The sequence below is a fragment of the Aplidium turbinatum genome, chromosome 1, assembly GCF_918807975.1.
Source record: "Aplidium turbinatum chromosome 1, kaAplTurb1.1, whole genome shotgun sequence".
Classification (NCBI taxonomy): Eukaryota; Metazoa; Chordata; class Ascidiacea; order Aplousobranchia; family Polyclinidae; genus Aplidium; species Aplidium turbinatum.
In genome coordinates, this window is record NC_137472.1 from 21,121,863 (window position 1) to 21,144,163 (window position 22,301).

Below are 22,301 nucleotides of genomic sequence, written 5' to 3' on the forward strand. Positions count from 1 at the left end.
ATAAACTAAATCTGAAAATGCAAGGGAAAATCACCAATATACGGTATATATTCAATCACCATTTCCGTTTAAAGCAGATTGCGCATCAACATGGGTTATCTGTATCCATGAGTCATTGACATATTGATACCATGGGAATTTTCAAACTGTAGGCTACTGTTTTCTTCAGGCTCAAGGCCGGTTAGAAGAGAGTGATTGATTTATGTCACTGTCATTAGAAGATTGTCTTAAGGTACTAGAAGGCTCAGTTGCTCAGTTGGTTTGCGCTCAAGATCAAGCGGCGCTGGTTCGACTCTCGGGGTGTGCGCTTCAGCAACGCACGTTAAGGATTGCTCTCCAGTCCGAGGCTTTCCTAGTCCGAGAATAAACATTCAATCAATCTGTCCTGGTCGCGGGGAGACTACGTTTTGTTTGGCCTCTACCTTTCGACCACCCTGGCTTGGGTGGCCCTTCCAAGAGCAGATGTCAGTACCGCTCAGCATTATTTAAAGATGCTTTGGAAACTTTCACCAGCAAGCTTGAAAATTGAAAGAAAAAAAGTTAGAATGAACAATTATTGAACATGTTACTGTGTTTAAAGAATTATCATCGGTGCTGTTTGTTGGCGGCAAAGAACAAGTTCTTCCAGAGTTGGAAAAAGAATTGATTTTGCAACATCTCACAGCATTAGAACTGGAATTCATTCAATATTTTCCTGACATTCATGACGATAATCTTGATTTAATACGAAATTCAATCACATTGTTGAAAAAACTTCCCGATGAATGGCAGGATGAATTTTTAGAACTCAAAACGGATTTATCAATCACTGGATTTTGGCCATTAATGTGTAATTTCTATTCCAAAGTGGCAAAAAAATATCCTTCCATTTGCTTCCACTTATCTATACGAATCAAGTTTTTCAACTTTTGCAAATGAAAAGAAAACAGATTAGAAGTGGAGAATGCTATTCGTTGTGCTCTTTCCAATAGGCTACTCTTCCAGCATTCATCAGTTGTCGAAACAAAACATCACAAGCTTCACACAGACTGTTAAGTGCATTGACTCTTATATTTTGAATGTATTCTTTGAATAAAATACTTTTCAGCAACGTTCTTCATTTATTAAATTATTTTAATATGAAAAGGAATATTACAGGCTAAAAAGCTTATTACCAGTGAAAATTTAGTTTATCTTCCAAGACTTAGATTACAATATTAATATAAACGAATTTTTAACAAACTAAATTTATAAGGGGGGGATTTAAATTTGAATATCGACTAAAAGGGTTCACCGATAAAAAAGGTTGGGAACCACTGGCAGTGGCGTACCTATGCAAAATGGCGCCCATGGCAAAGTTTAAATGTGCGCCCTTTTTAGCAATTCAAGTTGAATATTGCATACAAGTCTTTTATGAACAAATCACGAAGAAACTAAATGTGTTATTGCCGTTTTATTATGTTCAAAGGCAGTCACGTGAGATTGTTTCGTCGTGCAGGTTTGGTTCTCTCTGCAGAGCTAATCAATTTGCTAGAATGCTGCGCTTTGTGCTTTCTTTCCAAGTTATTTTCCACATAAAAACTAGCTAACGCGTTTTCCCCTTTCTTTTCCATCTGACGCTGTGCTGTGCTATAGCCTACCACAAAGTGAATTATTGGATATAATCGAAAATAGGTTAATTATAATATATAGGCCCTACTGGACAAAATGTTTTCATAGTCTTTTACGAATAGGCAGTGACGTAGCAACGCAATATATCGCCCTTGGATTGTTGCTCGAAATGCCGCCTGTGGCCGCCCCTTCCCCATAACACCGTTGTAAAAGCTGATTAAAATTCCACACAACAGAAGAATTAAAGTTGTGTTTGTTTAATTTTATTAAAAGTTCAAAACGCAATACGCTTAGCTTTCAATGAAGCAAATTTAGAAATTATTGGCCTATCGTCAAAAGATAATGTCGCGACTCAATCACTTTCAATGGACAGCAGTCTAATGCTAGCTCAGATAGCCTGCTTTCTACCATAGTCGATCTCAAGTAAGATTTTATCAACTTAACTTTTGAAAAACTTCTTTCACCGCTTGCGATAGAAACGGCAACAGTGAGGTAAAGCTTGAGACTCATAAATAAATATGGTTTTGATTTACATAAACGATGTTTGCTTAACCACTGCAGCACGTCCATCGCTGAAACGTCATTTTTAAATATAAAACCACTGGATTCTGGTTGATTATACCTAGAGATTTTTAGTCTTAACTCGGTAAAATTTACGTCATCAGTATACATTTTCTCAAACTTGTCCGTATCTATTTCGATACTGTCAGTTCGCAACAAGGAGTGGGGATTTAAAAAGCCGAATACTTTATCTAGCAAACACATATCGCTGAAACACTTTTCCGCTTCACTTCGAAACCGGTCTATAGCTTCTAACAATAACATGCATCTCTTGATTTCTTCAACAGGCAGGAGACCTACGTCTTCTGCGTACGTGTAATTTTTTGCTTCACTTAGATCAGTGTTAACTTGGTCGTTTAGATACAGTTATTTTTGTAGGATAACTGTGGATAAAAATAAAACGACCCAAGTCCAGCAGATTTTTTCAAAAACTCGTATTAATTAATTTAGTTTGTCGCCGACATTATTGTTGGCGTGTCGGTGGGTTTTGTGACCGTTGGGTTGTTTGCTAATTACAAATTGAAGAAACTGATAGCGAATCATTCCCAATCTCAACCACACAACAGATTAGATTTATAAATTCTTATAAAAATGAAAAAGTAAGTTCTGGTGCTACTTCTAAGCTTCAACTACAGTAATCGCTGCTTAGCGATTTTACTTAACTTCCAATTGTTGCTGACTGAATCCAAAATGAGCCAGGAGAGTTACAATGTTGCTTTTGCAACGTCACAATTCCATTGTTTAACAATGGCTACTGTAAAAGAGAGACCTCTTTTTGATCTTTGTCAGGGATTATTGTATTGGGCGCAAATTAGATTTTGAGGATAATGTAAGTCACAAATTTCAATTTTTACAAACCGATTTTTGCGCCCCTATCAATGTGGCGCACATGGCTCGAGCCATGCCTGCAATACCCTAGGTACGCTACTGACCACTGGATTAACGGGTCGTTTCTAAACTCTTGATAGTAATAAGTAGGGCGATTTTTTTGTAACCTAAAAAATTCAAAAAAGTTAGTTTATTTTTGGAAAAAAGTAACCAAAAAGTAACTTTTTTCAACGAAAACAAGAAAGCGAAAGAAAAAGCAGCAATTCAACATAAAAAGCATTTAAATTAGCTTCAATTTGTGCTCAAATTATAGTTGCACATTTGAATTACACATGATATGTAGCCTAATGTTTTACATTCTCTGACAGAGTTTCTGTCAATCAAACACTTAAGCTGTTGCCGGGAAAACAAGTGGTTAAATATAGTTAACACAATTTGTTTCATCGAAAAAATTACTTTACGAGTTTTCGGGAATACACGCGATACGAACAAGCATGGGCTCATGCAAACCTAAAATCCGTACCATAGTAGAAGATATATTAAAAGTCTTGGCATTAGGCCTACATAGAATGTAAATTCATCTCTACAGTAGCAATGAAAGATAAATAAATAAGGGAATTAGGCAAAAAAGTATGCAAAATAAAGTGACCTAACAAATGAAAAGTAACCTAAAAACACAAAAGTGACTTTTGGTAACTTTATAACTTCTTAAATATTGACCCCACAACCATGAAATTTTGGTTCTACATTTCTTTTGTTAATTGGTACAACCAAAAAAAAGTAACTTTAGTAACAAAAAATCGCCCTAGTAATAAGACAACTAAAAGTGGTGATATTGACATAACTAAAGGTGTTATCATCACATTCACTACCGGCACTCAGTTATTTGTTCAACTTTTAGGGAACCATTTTTTCATCCAAAACCAAAAATCTTTTAAATTGGACTTGTATTCTTTCTTCATTCCTTGGTAAAGCGCAAAGTATATGATGGGGTTGACGCAGCTGTTTAACCAAGTGACATTGGAGGCAGCCATGTGAATCCGAGAATCAAAGGTTTCACTGCAAAAACAAACTTTAATTTCTTAGTGGTTTTAGCGAGTGTGACGTTTGGTATTTTAGGGGTTTAAAAACTGAGAAAAATTGAAAGTTTTCCAGCAAAGCGTCATTCATGCTGCTCTCTTTCAATGCAATAGTCAATTAGAAGAATTCATTTTGTTTCATCAGCAAAGTGTCTAAGACTTTACATTAGTTTGAAAAGAAATGTTCATCTTTTTACTGTAAATGTTTTGTTTTTGGCACAGAAAGCCATAATTTAATAATATAAATCTAACTTAACACTACTGTAGGCTACCCCTATAACCAATACGCTAATAATAAGGAAAAGAGGCAAAACCTAGAAGGCAAGTAGTATTGACAAGAGGTTGTGAAAGAAAACAAATGCTGAAATGCTTTTATCAAGTGTAATTTTCATTAGGTTTGTAAATATCAGCCCAAGCTAATCATGGAAAACAGGAAGCGTTTCAATCAGGATCTAGCTTATAAGATCGATTGACTTTAAAGTAAATTGACGTCAAAATGTAGTCTACATGAGGTCGATCCGAGACCTACCATGAATATCACTTACTTTCCTGGGATGATGTTGATCACGAAACTCGGAAGAAAGAGAAATGTCAACGTCACACACACGATGACACTAACATACAATAGGTGGACTTCTTTTCCTCTTCGTAATTGATGACTGGATGACCTGCATCTAGTGACACCAACACCGCGTTGCTGCACGGTAGAAGGATGTGGATTGCGATAATAGCTAAATCAAACAGTAATAGTTATCTTGAATGAACGGAAAATACATGTTTAATGTTGTTTTATAAAATAGCTACCAATAATCAATAGACTTCGGTCAAGCAAGCATCTGGCAAGCGGCGTTTCATATTCTTATTTGGGTTTCATATTCTTACTTACCTGAGATTTCTCCATGTCTGATGACACATCTTGTTCACGAAATTATGGCCAAGTTATCTGTCTCCGTATTGTGACATGGATTGTCGCGCAATCGTGACGTCATCATTGCGATGCACTGTCACGCTTGAGCGACAATCTCTCGTCATTCTTTTTCTAATTTTCTAACTTGTGTTTTCCAAACGTGCTTCGTCTTCCTTTTACGATGTGTGAATCTAACGGACGGACGTAATTAAGAGTGTGAAGTGACTATTCCACATCACAATTGAACCCGTCTCTTGTTAACAATATACCATCAATCTTCACTCAACACATGTGGAACTTGAGTCGAAAGTTAGGAAGAAGACAGGTTGGATAGCAGCTCATATACATAGCGGTTATCAAAAAGAAAGAACATCTTCAATTGTGTGGCTCTGGTCACTTCAATCGTGAAGCTACAAGAATTGTTTTTTGCTGGTGCTGTAAAACGCATATTGCTGGCCAACCGAAGCGGCCAAAGAACAGCAATCGAAAAAGCGAAACCAGATCTCCAGCTAGAGAAGTCACTAATTCTACTGTGGGGCAGTATAAGCACGGTTACTTTATACTGCCTGAAGCGGCTGGGGAACGGTCACCAGACCAACAATCCGTCGACGATCGAACTGTCCGAGGAGAGCAAGAAACTGTGTTATTCCACCGACCACAAGACGAAGCGCGCGACGCCATTTTGAAACTGGATCACGTGGACAAAGAGTGCGACGCTTCTTGTAAGGGCAGTGGTGCGAGGACTATTTCCTGCCTCTGGTCAGTGTGTTACTTATTTGAATGTGTAGGTTATCGAGCTTTTATAGCAAATTTGTGTAGCCTACTGCAATTTAGTAGTAAAAGTTAATTTGTTGATTACCATACATATTCCATTTAATAAGTTACTGAAATAACTATGAGTGCCGCTTCCCTTGAGGACTGTCTGTGGGTCTCGGGCGGGCTGGGGAGTGTACAGGAGCCGGTCCGCCGCTCTTTGGTGGGGCGAGGTGGATCTGTCGCGGAGAGTGGGGCCACCGTAGCGCGGCTTCCGGTGAGTGGACCAGTAGTACAGTCACAACTGCCCTCAGAGGTCGGTAGAGAGGAGGTTCACCAGGAAGTGTTAGGGCTACAGAATGACAGGGAAGCCCGTCAACGAAGGCGTCAGCTACTTAGTGACATCAGTGCGGCCACGAGACAGCTTGGGGAACTAAGAAGCAGAGACGAAGTGATAGAATTTGAATCACAGCATGTCAAGGCTCTAGATTGGAGGGTTAGAGACTTTTGTGCCATTACGCAGAAAAAGGACTCCGAACCTCGAGTCGCCCCCGAGTTTGAAATGTTGGTGAGGAGATGTAAAGAACGATGGGAGGAGCTAACAGACTCGCCCCCAGTAAATTCAGCTTCCCTGCCAAACATAACCATTGGGGTCCCTCCCTCATCTGCAGGGAAAAGCAGAAGGTCTGCGCATATTTTAGCTCAGATTGATCTGGAAACTCAATTAGAACAGATTCAAATTGAGAACCGCTTAGATGAGGCGCGAGAGACAAGGAAATTGAAGGAGGCCCGAGAACAGGAAGCCCGAGAAGAGCGTAAGCTGGCCAGAGAGCTTAAGGAGGCCCGGGAACAGGAAGCCCGAGAAGAGCGTAAGCTGGCCAGAGAGCTTAGGGAGTTACAAGTACGTGCAAGCTTGCAGAAGCAGATGGCCATGTCGGAATGCTATACAGAGAAGACACATAGCTTGAGGAGTTATCGCACGCGGGATTCCAAGACGAGCGCCCAGGTGAAAGATGGTCCCCATCTCAAGGAAAGCGAGAAACCAAAAAAAGCCCCTCACTCAGTGTTGTCTAAATTCTGTGCCCATATGGAGGCTGCTAACAAAGCAGACAAGTTAATGGCCCCTAGCTTAAATGTACCTGTTTATGAGAGACCTATTAGACCTCCGCCAGGATTTACTGATACTACTAGGTATATCCCTAAGGGTAGTGCAGTCCATGATGGGTATTATGGCTTACCCCTGCATGAAAGTGACGTGATGGCAAGGAGAGAACAGCAACCGCCCCTAGCCTACGACGGAGCGTGCGAAAAGGCGTCAAGGAAGGACTATCTTGACATGGCCTCGCTCATAAAATATGACGGGTTTTCTATGCCCTTTATTGTTTTTAAAAACGAGATAAATGCTTTGTTAGAAAAATGCCCATATGAGGATATGAGACTGAGCTTGATTAGAGCAGCATGTATTAAAACTGCTGCTCAAGACATAAGCTTGGTGATCAGTAGCACCCCAGGTTACAACGAAGCAATGCGTGCTAATATGGCATTGGAGCGTTTGTCTTTAAGATTTTCTGTTCGCGGCGGTTTTAATTCTGAGGCTTGTGTTAAAAGTATCCGATTTGGGCCGCGTGTGTCGGGGGCTGACATTACTGGTTGGCGCAAGTTTCGGGCAGAATTACTAGATTGCCAAATATATGCGGCAGCATACAAGCGGTTGGACTACCTTGAAGGGAAATTTGTCTGTGATCTAGCTAAACGTTTGCCCGTTTATGCGCGTCAACGCTTCATTGATTTCTTAGGTGATAAATTTGGTTGTACGGCGGACCCTTCCTTTGATAGTTTGTTGCAGTTTGTTATTGCGGAAGAAAATGCGAAATCAACCGACTTTGGCGTTTGGTTAATGAGTGAGGACCATAAGTCGAGCAATAACCATTCTTTTGGTAAGTCGGAGAGTAAAAGGGACGCGGGTGCATTGCAAGTGAAACATACGGCGGCCAAGGTTGACGGCTATGGTAATATAAATTCCGCAACGTCAAAAACGAGTGTCTCGTTGTGTGAGTGTTGCCTTTCGTTTGGTGTGAATGTGGATCATGGTTTGGAGGTATGTCATCGTTTGCAGGGTATGACTGTGGCAAAGCGTGAAGAGTTTTTCTACAAACATTGGCTCTGTTATAATTGTGGAGGAAAGCATCGGGCTAGAGATTGTCGCTGTGCCATGAACTGTGATCAGTGTCAGGATGCTAACTATAAAACACCGAAGCATTTCGCTATGTTGCATGAATGGGTCGTTAATGATAGGCCAGCAAACAAACCAGTTCCAAAGAAGGTACGCGAGTCCGCTGTGGACAAAGTTGACAAGTCTGCGGTTAATAAAACTGGAGTTCAAGGTAGAGAAAAATCAGTCTCTTTGAGAAATGTGAAAGTGACACCTTGTAAAGTTTTAAACCGAACAGTTGCTGTGAAGGTCATAAACCCGGCAACTGGGTTAGAAAAGTTGGTGTACTGTCAGCTTGATTATGGATCCCAGATAACGCTGGTATCAAAATCTTTGTGTGCAGAGTTGGGGTTACAGCCCTATGAAAACATTTCCTTTACCATGAAAACATTAAACGGTGAGACGAAAGTTGATGCTGGTTTGGTCAAATTTGTGGTAAAATCGTTGTCGACTGGTGAGAGTTTTAATATAGATAATGTTGTTTGTTCGACGCCATGGAGCGATGACATTGAAACCTTGCCCCATAAGCAAGAATTGAGTGGCTACAGACATTTTGATGACATTAGTGTGTTTGAATTAGAAAATCGTCAGACTGTGGACATTTTGATAGGCGATGACTGTCCATTCTTGTTAACTGTGCTTGAAGAGCGAGTTGGTAAAACGTTGTATGAGCCGCACGCGATCAATACACCGTTGGGATGGCTAGCCGGTGGAGGGCGGTCTCCTCTCTGTTCGGACAGTCGTGTCACAGTCAGGAAAGTGCAGGTTCGCGATAATCTTGAGAACGTGAACTGGTTAAAACGTAAAAATTTGACGCGCGACTGCATTGCGGATGAATTAAGGCAGGAGTTAAAAGAGGCCACGCTGGCAGATTCGCGGCGTAGCATGTCACTCGCTGATAAGTTTTGGGGTCACTGGACAGATTTCTACCTACCTAAGTTGCGGGGTCGAAGAAAATGGAGAGACATCTGTCGCAATTTAGAACCCGGAGACTTGGTCCTCGTATGGGATATGAACGACCGATCCAAACGAGGGGACTACCGAGTCGGCAGAGTGGTTGAAATTTTACCGCAGCATCGAAAGGGTAAAGAGTTTGTGAGAAGGGTGAGGGTGGCTGTGGTAACATGGGACACTAACACAAAGAAGTCGCACGTTGAAACCGTGCTTCGTGATATTTCTTGCGTTGCTCCGGTAGAGGGCGCGCGGGCACGCACTGCTGTGCTCGCTCCAGTTGGTTCGGGCCCCCCAGATGGACGTTAAGGGACGTCACTCATAGAAAATGTGTTCACTTTTTTATTAATGTTTAATTGTTTATGACTTGTGTGATGTATGATGCTTATGTTGGCTGTTTACAAATTAAATAGATACAGTCTGGCTGGAACCGTATGTATTTATCAAGTACATATTGTCACTTTGAGTTACGCCAATATCGCTTACAGCAAATTTGCTTGTGATACCTGTGACTAAGCTGAGCATCTTATTCCTTCTTTCACATTTAATTTAGTATCTTCTTATGACAACTTTGTTTTGTATAACTTTAGGTGTATGGTGTGTTAGTACTGTAATGTCGTGTGAGCATGGTCCGTTTTAAATACCTTCAGACAGCAGTGCGGGACTACAGGTTCATCTACATGACTATGTCGTATGTATGTTATTTATACGACAATTTTATGCGGTATTGCTATTATGTTTAATGCGTGTTAGGTATGGCCAATGATGAGTAATTTCGTTTAGGCAAAAATAATCTTCTGGAAGATGGATATTGTAATATTCATCTTGGAGGCTGCTATGTTCACGAAATTATGGCCAAGTTATCTGTCTCCGTATTGTGACATGGATTGTCGCGCAATCGTGACGTCATCATTGCGATGCACTGTCACGCTTGAGCGACAATCTCTCGTCATTCTTTTTCTAATTTTCTAACTTGTGTTTTCCAAACGTGCTTCGTCTTCCTTTTACGATGTGTGAATCTAACGGACGGACGTAATTAAGAGTGTGAAGTGACTATTCCACATCACAATTGAACCCGTCTCTTGTTAACAATATACCATCAATCTTCACTCAACACATGTGGAACTTGAGTCGAAAGTTAGGAAGAAGACAGGTTGGATAGCAGCTCATATACATAGCGGTTATCAAAAAGAAAGAACACATCTATCAACAGAAATAGTGCACAATCGGCGGTCGGTATCGGTTAGAGGCTATATACCTCATCTCATCACAATTCATATCAACTTTGTTCGGACCCAAGTTGTATAAATTGGATGAAACGACTAAAATATACAAGCCAAGCCCAACACTACAGGCAAAAAATTTTAGCCAGTGGGCTAGCCCACGATTGTCTCACATAGTTAAAGATGGAATCAATGTCATTACGGTAAGTCCCTTCCTCAACTTGAAATGTCTCAAGTATAGTGGTTACAATCTAAACAACTTTTCAACAAAGCTCAGGGGTTAGCCTGATGCAAAACCAAATTCTTGAAAAGATTTCCATTTTAAACAACAAATTTGTTGCAGCATCGACTAGAATTGAATCTTTTGCACTTTGCTAAAAAGTCTAATGTTAACACAAAAAAAATCACCTTGTTTTGACATTGGAATGCAAAGAGCTGCTAATAAACAGATTCCAATAAACGCGCTAACCACTCGGCAGCCGTGGCCGAGTGGTTAGCGCGTTGGGCTCGCAGTCGAGAGCCTGCATGTTCGACTCCAACCACCCGCACTTGCTGTTGTTTCTCTGGGCAAGAAACTTAACGATAATTGCCTCTACCTAGTGATCGATTTCGAGTAATGGGTAGTAGGCTACCAAATTTAAGTCATAAGTAAAGTAGACAACCGGAAAACAGACATTGCCGTCGGCTGCAGCGTGGGTCAGGTGTATGTCGGAAGGCGTACACCGATGCATAGCGCTCAAGTCCGCTTTCCCGCAATGCAGGATAAAGATAAACAAACAAACAAACAAAAAAACCTAAACAAATTTGTGGACTGAAACTGTTATTAAACTGAGTGGCTAGAAAACAAATGCAAACAGCTAATTTTAACTTGTTGAGGATCGTCTGACTTACTTCAAGCCAGTAGTTTTGAATTTTGTTTCTTCATTTTCTGTTTCGGGTGTTTCAAGATTATCCAATCGTTTATTTAACCTTGCCGCTTCAATTCGTTTCTTTAAAAGAAAAAACGTTAGTAGCAAATACAAACTAACATCTAAAAGTGTTCGAAAGGAAGTTTGTTTGGATAAAACAAAGTTTGTACGAAATTCTTTCCCGAGAAATTATTCTACCGTACTTGGTTTGGTTGGTTTTGAATCTTTATCCTCGGACTGACAAAGCCTTGATAGGTTATACCTGGTAGTTTCCCATACTCTTGACACAGGGCCGGTTACCGAGATTGGCAGAGTGAAGTTTTCCGATTGTTGAAGTCTTGTTGCTGGGGAATTATTTCATTCATTAGGTGCCGCTGCATGGAGAGAGTCCTGAAATGCGCTGCTCAAACGCACACCCCGAGATAATGTGTGTGTGTGTATTAGTTTGTTTTTGTGATGTTGTTGGGTTCAGTCGTGTTCTCATTGCTTTAAGAATTGGCGTTCCAGTTATTTCAAGAACGAGGAGGCGACTGATTCTTAACTAATTCATCTACTTGTTTTAAAGTATCAGGTTTGGTGGCCGTGCTTAAGTATATTTATCGATGCATATACTGCAATATTGAGAACAGCAAAAGACAGAATGGTGTGGAAACGTATGTGGAGGCTATCTGCCAGCAGTGGCATGACCGGCTGATGATGATGATGATGATACTGCAATATTAGATCCTTTCATACACGTCTTAAACCATTATGGTTTTGTCACCTTTTTCTTTTGCTGGTTTTGTTACTGTAGGCTATTTCTTTTTTACAATATCATTTCTTTTGTATTCTGACAAAGAAAAATAAATTGAATTGAGAGTCGAACCAGCGCCGTGTGATCTTGAGCCAGGCGCGTACCCACTGAGCTAACTACTTCGAAATGAAATCATTGCGGCGAAATAAAATTTTGTTGCTCAATAGTTTCGAAGCATTGTAGCCTATCCTTGGTGAGTGGTGACTTATCTACACAGGCCATACCAATGTGCAAGCTGCAAATATTACTGGAAGCTGATTAACTGTTGGCACGCTTGATAACAGTCAAAATCGTCAGTAGGCTATGACTTAGTCTTGAATAGTGGCCAGTTTGAAAACTATTGTCTTTGTAGCCTATATATTTTGAGTGATTTTGGATTAGGCTACTTTTGTGCCACTAGACTTTTGTAGACTATGAATAGTGATTACAATGCTTCTGCTATAGCAGTGGTTCTTAACCTGGGCGCTACCGCCCCCTAGTGGGCGCTGTTAACTTTTAGAGGGGCGGAAATATTCAGGGGGCGTTATAGGGGGCGCTACATTCAGAAGGTGTAACGATATTTTCCTCACTGCAAATTTGCTTTAGTAGTTCTGCTGGGGGTACGAGAATCCACCGAGGATGAGGAGCTATATACAGTATAGAGATTGTGTTTAACAAGGGAAGTAGTGATTCTCTCTCAGAGCATTCTATGTTGGCCTATACAGCACAATGCACAACACCATCCGACAAGCGTGGACGTCGGATGGTGTTGTGCATGGCCTTTGTTGTTGATAATGGGCATTGTTTCCCTTTCCTTGTAGTAAGTAAATGGAATTTTGTGGTCAGCTTTTGGCAGGGACAGCGGGCAGGCAGTGCAAGCAAACCATAAGGACTGGTCATAATAATAGTCAGTCCAAGCCCGCAACCAGGGGGGGGCATTGGGGGCATTTGCCCCCCCCGAAGTTTTTTGAAATTTTTTTAAGCGTTTTATGCAGTATGAAATGTAGGCCCTACTATACGTCGTACACGTTCAGCCATACTGTAGTGTACCCGGACATTTTGTCGAAAAAACATTTTGCCGAAAGGACATTTTGCCGAAAGACATTTTGCCGAATAGACATTTTTTCGAAACTCATTTTGCCGAAAGACTAATTGCCGAAAGGACTAAATGCCGATTAGACAAATTGGCGAAATTATAGAATTCGGTAATTAGTCCTGTCGGCAAAATGAGTTTCGGCAAAATGTCCTTTCGGCAAAATGTCTTTCGGCAAAATGTCCTTTCAGCAAAATGTCCGTGCACGCACTGTAGAGTGTAGACTATCGAAACCGAAAGTAGGCTACGCTGGTTGGAAGCTATGCTAACAATTTTGTTCGATAAATTAGGCTGGCATCCTCATTATCTGTTTCGTTAGCGTATACATAATGTCAGCATCCATCATCACCATAAAAAGCGTTTAAAAACAACTAAATAATTCGAGATCAAAAGCAGCTGCGATAGCGTGGTGAATAAGCTACTCAGTTGGGCTTAGGCATTTGTAAATCTGATTTTAAATGAATTCTTGAAAGTGAAAGGACAGCAAGTGCGATTGATGCGGTGTCAGCAATAGAATCCCAAAAAGAGTTTTATCCAAACATTTACAAACTCTTGATAATTTTGGCTACACTTCCAGTCACAATTGCTTCTGCAGAAAGAACATTTAGCTGTTTACGACGCTTGAAAAGTTACCTTAGAAGCATAATGGGGCAGGACAGACTTTCTGGACTAGCTCTCATGCAAATCCATCGTACTCAAATTCCAAGCGCGGAATTGGTGTTAAACGAACTTGCCAAATCAAGTAGAAAGTTAGACATTATGCTCTAAATTAAAATGTCATTTTGCATTTGCAAAGTCAACTTCTTTGGGCCTACAAACATAAAAACTTGTTGAGCCAACAAAATGTTTCAGGATTGTAATTTGTAATTACTGTTGAGTTTATTCATATGTATCTGTTTGTTTATGTTGATGTAAATATATGTTATTGATTAATTTATGACTCCAGTCGTGCCAATGCAGTTCGTAGCCTACAGATGTTGTATTTTATTTGTAACCGACTGAACACATTACTGTGATATCGTAATTTTCTTCCTTGGGTAGTCATAGCTAAATGAGAAAAGGTTACAAAGGCTAATTTCCTTTAATGCTGTACTAAACAAAAACGTGATTGACATAAGTTATGACCACTGAACCGTAGCATGGTAGTGCCACACACCCTATCAATGGGCGTGGACATTAACATAAAAATGTCACAATGCATCATTTTAATGTTTGTTCTTTGATAAAAATTAAATGCCCCCCCCGAAAATATTTGCTGGTTGCGGGCCTGAGTCAGTCAATAATGGTTATTAGTGTAACTCTTACTAACTACTAAAAAATCAGCAGAGATGTGCCTTAAGACTTTTAAGTTAAGAGCCTTAAGGCGCATCTGTGCTGATTTTTTAGTATTAAAACTAACATCGGCTTAAACTGGTTTTTTCTTACTAACTAATAACTAATTACTACTGGCTGTAGGTTAGCCTTATAGTCTTGGAAGAAAATGTCATTAGTAGGCTACAGCCCTTATATTATGGTGGGCGCCAGACTATGGAAATCTCTGAAAAGGGGCGCTGGGGAAAAAAAGGTTAAGAACCACTGTGCTATAGCATAGGTCACCCCAAAAGGTAGGCCAACAACCCAACATGTCTCGTCATAGGCTATAATTATCTTCATGCAAAAAATAAGTAAGTCATTTCAACAAAAAATTCTACTAGACAAAATAATTAAATACTATCAGCTGTAGGCCTATTATTGAAGTACGACCCTACTGTTGCTTACCGGATACTGGTAGTATCCACTTATTGCATTCGCCTTTCTCCTGGTGTTGCTCCTTCGCACACAAGCAAAGATCGTGCAATAACTGATCACCATGATTAAGATCGGAAACAATTGGAAGATGAATCTAATGAACTGAAATCGAAACAATTTTGCAAAGACAACTTTCATTGGTAGCCTACACTTGTGTCAACCATAAAAACTATTTCCCACAAGAAAAATATTCTCGCTTTTGTAAAAATATTTATCTGGCTACACTACTCTAACTAAAATAGTTTACATTATGAAGAATTCTCTGATATATGGTCAATAGTCGGCTGTGCCCCCGATCAGAGAATACAAAAATAACAACCTCAAAAGGGTAAACGTGTGCTCTAAACAAGGGCTATGTTGAAAGTGGCGACAAGCTTTCATAGGCTTGATATATATTCCATGAAACATACACAATGCGACGTTTCTTAGCAATATTTTTTTTATTGTGCATCGTTTTTCTCAATTTCCTTTTAATTACATCCACAAAACTTAAATAGTTTTGCATACTTTTTCGACATACATTCGTGTCTGTGAGAAAGCTTACTAAGGTTGCAAGCATATGATAGAATCTCCATGAAATTTTTTTTCGCGCAGCCTACTTTTTATTCTTAAATAATTTTTTTTCCCACTTACAAAACATTTTGAATTGAACTGAGAAAGAACTACTGTATAAACTTTGAAATCTAGCCACAGCCAAACGGATTCAAGAGTATTAACCTATGAAGACACAGTAGCGGTTAAAGTGATAAACCTGACGATCCAGAAACTCACTTTCATGTATTTCATCCAACCGTCACTGAGGTATACAAACGTACAAAGAAGCTGATCAGCTCTCCACCCAGTAATGGCGGCTTTGCCTGTGGTGTTTAAGCGCAAAGATTCCACGAGAAATGGCAGAAGAAACAAGGGAGCAATGACCCAACACAAAAATATCGCTGCGGTCAGCATTTTCGGAGAGATTGAACGATACCTGTGGCGACCATAGTAAGCTAAGCATATAAGATATAATGAACAAACTGTGTAACAAATCAATTTTTACTAGTCTAAATAACTTTATTGTAACTTCCTATGCATCAGTTTAATATTTTATGGGAATTGACATTGCACTTTATCATTGCATAGCCTAACTGAATTAGGCATAATTTACATCGACCTGCTCAAGTTAGCCTATGCTGCAAATGAATGTAACACCCATTATTAGCCATTATAGCGCCACAATTAGGCTCAGTGGTGCCGAAGTAGTGGGGGATATATCCCCCCAATATTTTGGCAGCATCCTCCCCAATAATTTAGAAAAAAATATTTGCTATGAAGTTGTACTTAGGTTTAGTTGTTTGCAAGCATCTTAAATTTCTGTTGTCTTTCTTTTATTGAAATTTGATCACAGTTCTAAACTGTCTTGGATTTGACGCTAGACAGTGAATGATCTTCATTGAAGCAAACTACGGCCATTGTGCCCAACGAGATGGTTGTGCAACGTGGAGGGTGACACCGATACAGTCAATGGTGGTCAACTATCATGTTATTGTCAGAAATTGTTGCTTCTGGTCAGGGGCGCCGGATGGACTTTTGACTGGGGGGCAAGATTATGAAAAAAGGGCACTTTTATTGCTGAAAGGCCTTTTTTTAAGTTTTAAGATAAGATATAGCTATAATGCTCATCTATCAGCTCATTATAGAGTGATGATACAAGTGTCCGGTAGGCTATACAAAGAGTTGGGCTCACAGTTGAAAGCCTGCATGTTCGACTCCAGCCACCCGCACTTGCTGTTGTTTCTCTAGGCAAGAAACTTTACGATAATTGCCTCTACCCAGTGATCGATTTCGAGTAATGGGTAGTACCAAATTTAAGTCATAAGTAAAGTAGACAACCGGAAACAGACATTGCCGTCGGCTGCAGCGTGGGTCAGGTGTACGTCGGAAAGCGTACACCGATGCATAGCGCTCAAGTCCGCTTTCCCGCAATGCAGGATAAAGATAAACAAACAAACAAAAACAAAAATAATGGCATGGAAGGGCATCAAACTATGTCATAATGATGTAACCTACTGTGATGCAGAATTTTGTGTCGTAAATATTCTTAAAGGCAAAAAGAAAAGATTATAATTAAGCTAAAAGCGAATAGCCTACCGGTAGCAGAAATTGTTATATTGCAAAATATGCAGTAGCTTACATAACCTTAAAAGGGCACCATTGTCCTCTCTGCCCCCCATCCACAGAAAAATTGAGGGCAAGGGGGCATCCATAAAACCTAACTCAAGAGCTGTTTCAGACCTTGAAAATCACTCTGAAGAAATATCGTGATTCGGAGTTTGAGAACAATTACAAAAATGCAGTTTCACTTCCGAAAAAATTTGCGCCTAATTTTATCACGCCTTTGCAAGCACCCCGCAAAGAAGAGTCCCTGAAAGATTGGGTGGAGGCTCGATGGCAGCTACTGCAGACACTCAACTGCATTATAAAATACTTTACAATCAGTTCATGGACAGAGTTATCTTTGAACCAACCGAACGGTTTAAAAGTAGCCTGAATTCCGATTCGGCAAAGTAGAAAGAACTTGCACGAATTTTCAAGGCCGGCTTAGTTCCTGAAATAGTAAAAAATTACACTGGTCAACACACATTTTGGTGCCAAGAAAGTTTTAACGGTTTTGGGGTATTTTAATGCCGCTGAATCCAAAAATGACCTTGGTTTTTACGAATTGGCTCTAATTTTTGAGATATTTCATGGTTTTGTTCCAAACAAGTGGTCATTCCATATCAAAACAGCAAATATAATATGGTACCTCTCAGATTTTGCTAAAAAGTTGTCATACTATGCCTTAAGCTGCCAAACGAAAGAATCCTAAGTTTTAGATCAATATCTTAAACGGCTTTTTTAAGGGGCCATTTGAATTTCGGGCGCTACCCTCGTTTTTGACTTGGGGGGGGGGAGCGAATAGCAATTTCAGCCATTTTCAGAGCCTCATAACTTTTATTGTGATTGTGGTAGAAGACTAAAAATTGCTGTGCTAGTTTATTATAAACTATACTACACAATTCAATAATAAAAAACAACATTTCGTGATGCATAGGTGTTAGGTGGGTCATCAAAATCCTGTTTTTGTTGGTCCGTATAAGTGTTTTTTTCAGTTTTTAAATGCTTCTACCGCCCAAACCAACCAAAATATCTCTCTAAAACCTAATTATTTGTAATATTTGGAAACTTTCTTCTGCCAACTTGAATTTGAAAGTTGTGGTGCCATTAACAGAGAAATTTTATGGGGTCTGAAAACCCTATCAGGCAGAAATTGCCCATTTTTACTCCTATGTTTAGAGCCCCAAATGACCGCGTGGGCATTTTATGGTCATGCTGAAATTTATACCATACAAACACACACGTTTATTCTTTCATTTCATGAAATAAAATCTTTGTTGATCAAACTCCTTCACTATAAATTTTATGTCTTTAAAATGTAACATTTTGGTAATTTTTAGCAAATAACCTCAAGTCCTTAATGTAGGTCAAAGAAAATTCAACAATGACTTATCATTAATACAGTGAAAGTAAGTAGGTACTATGCTTAGTGATCATAAACATTGGAATGCTGACACTGTTGACCATTAATTTATTTTCAAAATGGTGCTTTCACCTCTTTATCTCAGATGACCTTACAGGTCTTTCGTTGCCATCCTGTTGTGCTGATATAGACAGTCAATTTGTATGTACTTTTTGTTTGTTTATCGCCAGCAAAACAATAAACTGAACTGAACTCACCCATGAAAAAGAACTCACCTGCAATCAATGAGCTATGGTGTGGAGATAAAATTGTAGGAAAATGATCAAGTCGTGTTCAAAAACTAAATTGTTTTCAGTTTGCACTATAATTCTGCATTATGTAAAATACATAGCTCAAATCAGCTTATCTATCATCTATTCTATTGACTAAGAAACTGTGAAAGCAGTGTCAGAACATTTTCGTAATCTTTTTGGTTAAGTTTGTATTTTCGAGCACTGAGTCCGTAGGTTTTAGAAAAATATTTTGATTGGTTCCTGGTAGAAGCATTTGAAAACTGAAAAAAAAAACATTTATACGGGCCAACAAAAACAGGATTTTGATGACCCACCTAACACTTATGCATCACGAGATGTTGTTTTTTACTATTGAATTGTGTAGTATAGTTTATAATGAACTAGCACAGCAATTTTTAGTCTTCTACCACAATTACAATAAAAGATATGGGGCTCAGAAAATGGCTGAAATTGCTATTCGCTACCCCCCCCCCCCCAAGTCAAAAACGAGGGTAGCGCCCGAAATTCAAATGGCCGCCATGGAAAAGCCGTTTAAGATATTGATCTAAAACTTGATATTCTTTCGTTAGGTAGCCTAAGGCATAGTATGATAACTTTTCAGCAAAATCTGAGAGGTACCATATACAAGATATCTTCATATTAGCTGTTTTGATATGGAATGACCAACTTTTCAAAGCAAAACCATAAAATATCTCAAAAATTAAAGCCAATTTAAAGAAACCGATGTTATTTTTGGATTCAGTGGCCAAAAGTCGCCCAGAAACCGTTAAAATATCTTCGGCACTCGGAAAAAAGTTTTTTTTTTGTTGGAATTATCCAGAGCTGAATAACAATCGATGAGTTATCAAATTGATTCAGACAGAAAGGCAACAGGAGCAAAATCTCTGTACGATGCTGAAAGAGCTTACCAGGCATTGTCCGAGTTGGAAAAACCTCTCTATTCTCAAATACTCCAGCTGATAAAGATCCTCTTAGTTTGCCCGGTAAGCTCTGCTGCTTGTGAAAGCCTGAGAGGTCGTTTTCTAATCTTCGTAGATTGAAAACCTGGCTGAGAAATATTTTAGGACAAAAAAGATTGAATGCTAGTAGAGCAGGAGTTACATGGCTTTAATTACATTTTCATTAGGAATTTCAACGATGACTCTTTTAGATGTATTTTTGGACGTAGAATCCAAAAATCGAGTGCTTACAAGCCGAAAACTGGACATTTTTGAGATATTTGCATTTTTTGGGCTAGCAAGAGAATGACGTTATTGCTTGGGAGCTCAGGAGGACTTCGCGGTCGTTGGATAGCGGCTGAATTTGAATACATGGCTCAAAACCAAAGTCGCTAGTTCCACTGTTTTCCCTCGGAATTCGGGTAGTTTTGTTTCTTGGTCGCGGCAAAATTTTAACTGTGATGGGTTGTGGTCTGGTTGTTTCGTTTCAATTCGAACCTACTTTAATAGAATAAATATTATTGTTACTTTACAATTTTCAGTTTTGATGACTTCACTTTGCACAATAAGTTGGGTTATGTTTGTACTTGTTTCATTACGTGTAACGATTGGGCTAATTTTAGGCTAGTTTTCCTATAAATTTGGGCTGGAAATTTTAAAACATCTGGCAACAGTGCTGAAAACCACGTTGCTTTGTGTGCGTGGTAAAATGATATTGAAAGCTGTGGAGTTTATAAAGCAGTTCTGAAAGCAAGACAGATAGCTTTTGCACTTGAAACGTCACAAGACTGGTTAGCCTGCAAATTAATGTTTGTCTGTAGCCAGTGACATCACCTAAGGCTTTTTATGCTGTAGCCTATTTAGGTTACTTGTTGAAATCTCGTAGTTTCCGTTATCACATGTGAGATTTTCATCAGCAAAGATTTTCATCTGAAGACCTTGTGCAGTTCTACAAATATATGTATGGTAGAGGATTCTGGAGGTCCATACATCCATACTCAATCGGAAGTACTAGCTCCTGGGTCAATTAGCGGCTGCTAATCAGGAAAGCATTACAACAGGTGTAAGCGATTGCATGTTTTACTTTCCACTGCGTTCAGGAAAAAACAAGTGGAGTCGTTCTTAGAGCAGATGAAGGACAATGTTAATAGACATGCTATCATCACAGCAATGCTTCGAAACAGTATACATATTGAAGATGTAGAGAAATCAGATGCCTTTAAAGGTCTTATGAATGATTATGAGAAGTTCTGTAACGACACACGGAACAGGAACCATGGCGGTACAGCCCAGTTCTGGTTTCTTTACAACTTACATCAATCTTGTACAGCGATTTTTACTTATGAATAGAGCTGTAAAGACGAATGATATTGAGCTCATTACTCATGCTCTGAAAACAATAATCCCTGTGTTTTTTGCCTGCAACAAGCCCAACTATTCCAGACATATGCTACTGTACTTTCTGAAACTGTTGAACATGGACTACACACACCCTGGCATACGTGATCAGCTGGAGAAAGGAGCCATCTCTGTGAGGTTGTCTGGACATTCCTTCTCCAGATTACCTGTTGATCAAGCAGTGGAGATGACTGTGAATGTGGATGCTGCATCCAGGATGATTGGCATAAGTGCGTTCACGCAGAGTTTTCCTGCCCAACGAAGATGGAATGTCACAGGGTATGTAAGGAGTCAAGTGATAAATTATGCGATGGAGAAGGCTGGTATGAAACATTATGAAACTGTTTACCAGGAATCAAAACCCTACAGAATAAAAATAGACCATGCTGATTTCATGAAGATTGGTGAAACTATCGATTCGACCATGAATCCATTTCAACATGTTGAACAAAGCAATCACTTGATCAAGCTATCGTGTAGAAAGCCAGCTCCAGATGAGATCAGAAATGATCTCTTAAACACAATTAGCAAAGGTTTTGAATGGCAACAAGAGTTCCTTGATGAAATAAAGAAGATCCAGCGCGAACTGAAAAGCCCATCAAGAGAAGGAAAGTTAGAAATTTCGCTAGCAATGCAGCAAAGGTTTTCATCACCACAAAAGATAAGAAAGTGGTAGAGCTGAAATGTTCCAAAGACATGTTTGGCAGACTTCTTTACTTGTCCTGCCAAAAAAAGCTTGACTTAAGAAAAGTCTTGTCTCACCCACTGTCAGTAGCCTAGTTCCCCTTAGTCTATGCAATGTAGATGGAAGTATGACCACAACCAACAAGTCCAAATTGGCTAATCATCTTGAGTCACTTGCGACGGCAGCTAATGAACCGTTGAATACGGGAAGCGATGTGACTATTTTTGATGGCATGTTCTTGATCAGAATGATTACGAACCTTCCTTCTACTTATGGTGGAATTGCCAAAGCTCTCTTAACTATGATTTATAAAGCTACTAGCGAAGAAGTGCACTTTGTATGTGACGATTATATTTAGAACACAACCAAAAATTTGGCTCATGAAATTCGGGGGGACACCGACACTGTCATCAGCATTACTGGTCCTAGCCAAAAAAGACCTAAAGGCTTTTCAAAGTGCCTATCCTCATCACAGTTCAAAGATTCTTTCCTTGCTTTCTTGTTTTACGAGTGGCAGTCAAATGCCTATGCTGAAGTAATCGGGAACAAGAAAGTAATTGTGGCAAAGGGAAAAAAGTGCTATGAATTTAGTGTGCAAAGTAACAATCTTGTAATAAGACAGGACTGCTATTTATATGACTGCGAACACAGTGAAGCGGACACAAGGATGGTGCATCACATCTTTCAGCTCTACAAAAGTAGTAACAATCCTCTGAGGGTGAATGTGTGTTGTAATGACACAGATGTAATGATCATTCTCTTGCATTAATGCAGCGATGTGGACCTGCAAACAGAGGTTTTATTATAAATGAGTCATGCTTAC

General features: G+C 39.5%; 1 protein-coding gene across 1 annotated transcript in view; it reads right to left on the reverse strand.

The window, feature by feature from the left end:
• Positions 1-3,132: 3,132 nt before the first annotated feature.
• Positions 3,133-22,301, reverse strand: part of LOC145773697 (G-protein coupled receptor 84-like) — a 33,797-nt gene continuing 14,628 nt past the window's right edge. The window contains exons 4-8 of the mRNA XM_082584835.1: positions 15,437-15,635; positions 14,636-14,767; positions 10,996-11,093; positions 4,604-4,789; positions 3,133-4,038 (exon numbers count right to left, since the gene is read on the reverse strand). Of these exons, the coding sequence (XP_082440961.1) occupies positions 3,870-4,038; positions 4,604-4,789; positions 10,996-11,093; positions 14,636-14,767; positions 15,437-15,635 (784 nt within the window). The 3' untranslated portion in view covers positions 3,133-3,869. The remainder of the gene's footprint in view (positions 4,039-4,603; positions 4,790-10,995; positions 11,094-14,635; positions 14,768-15,436; positions 15,636-22,301) is intronic.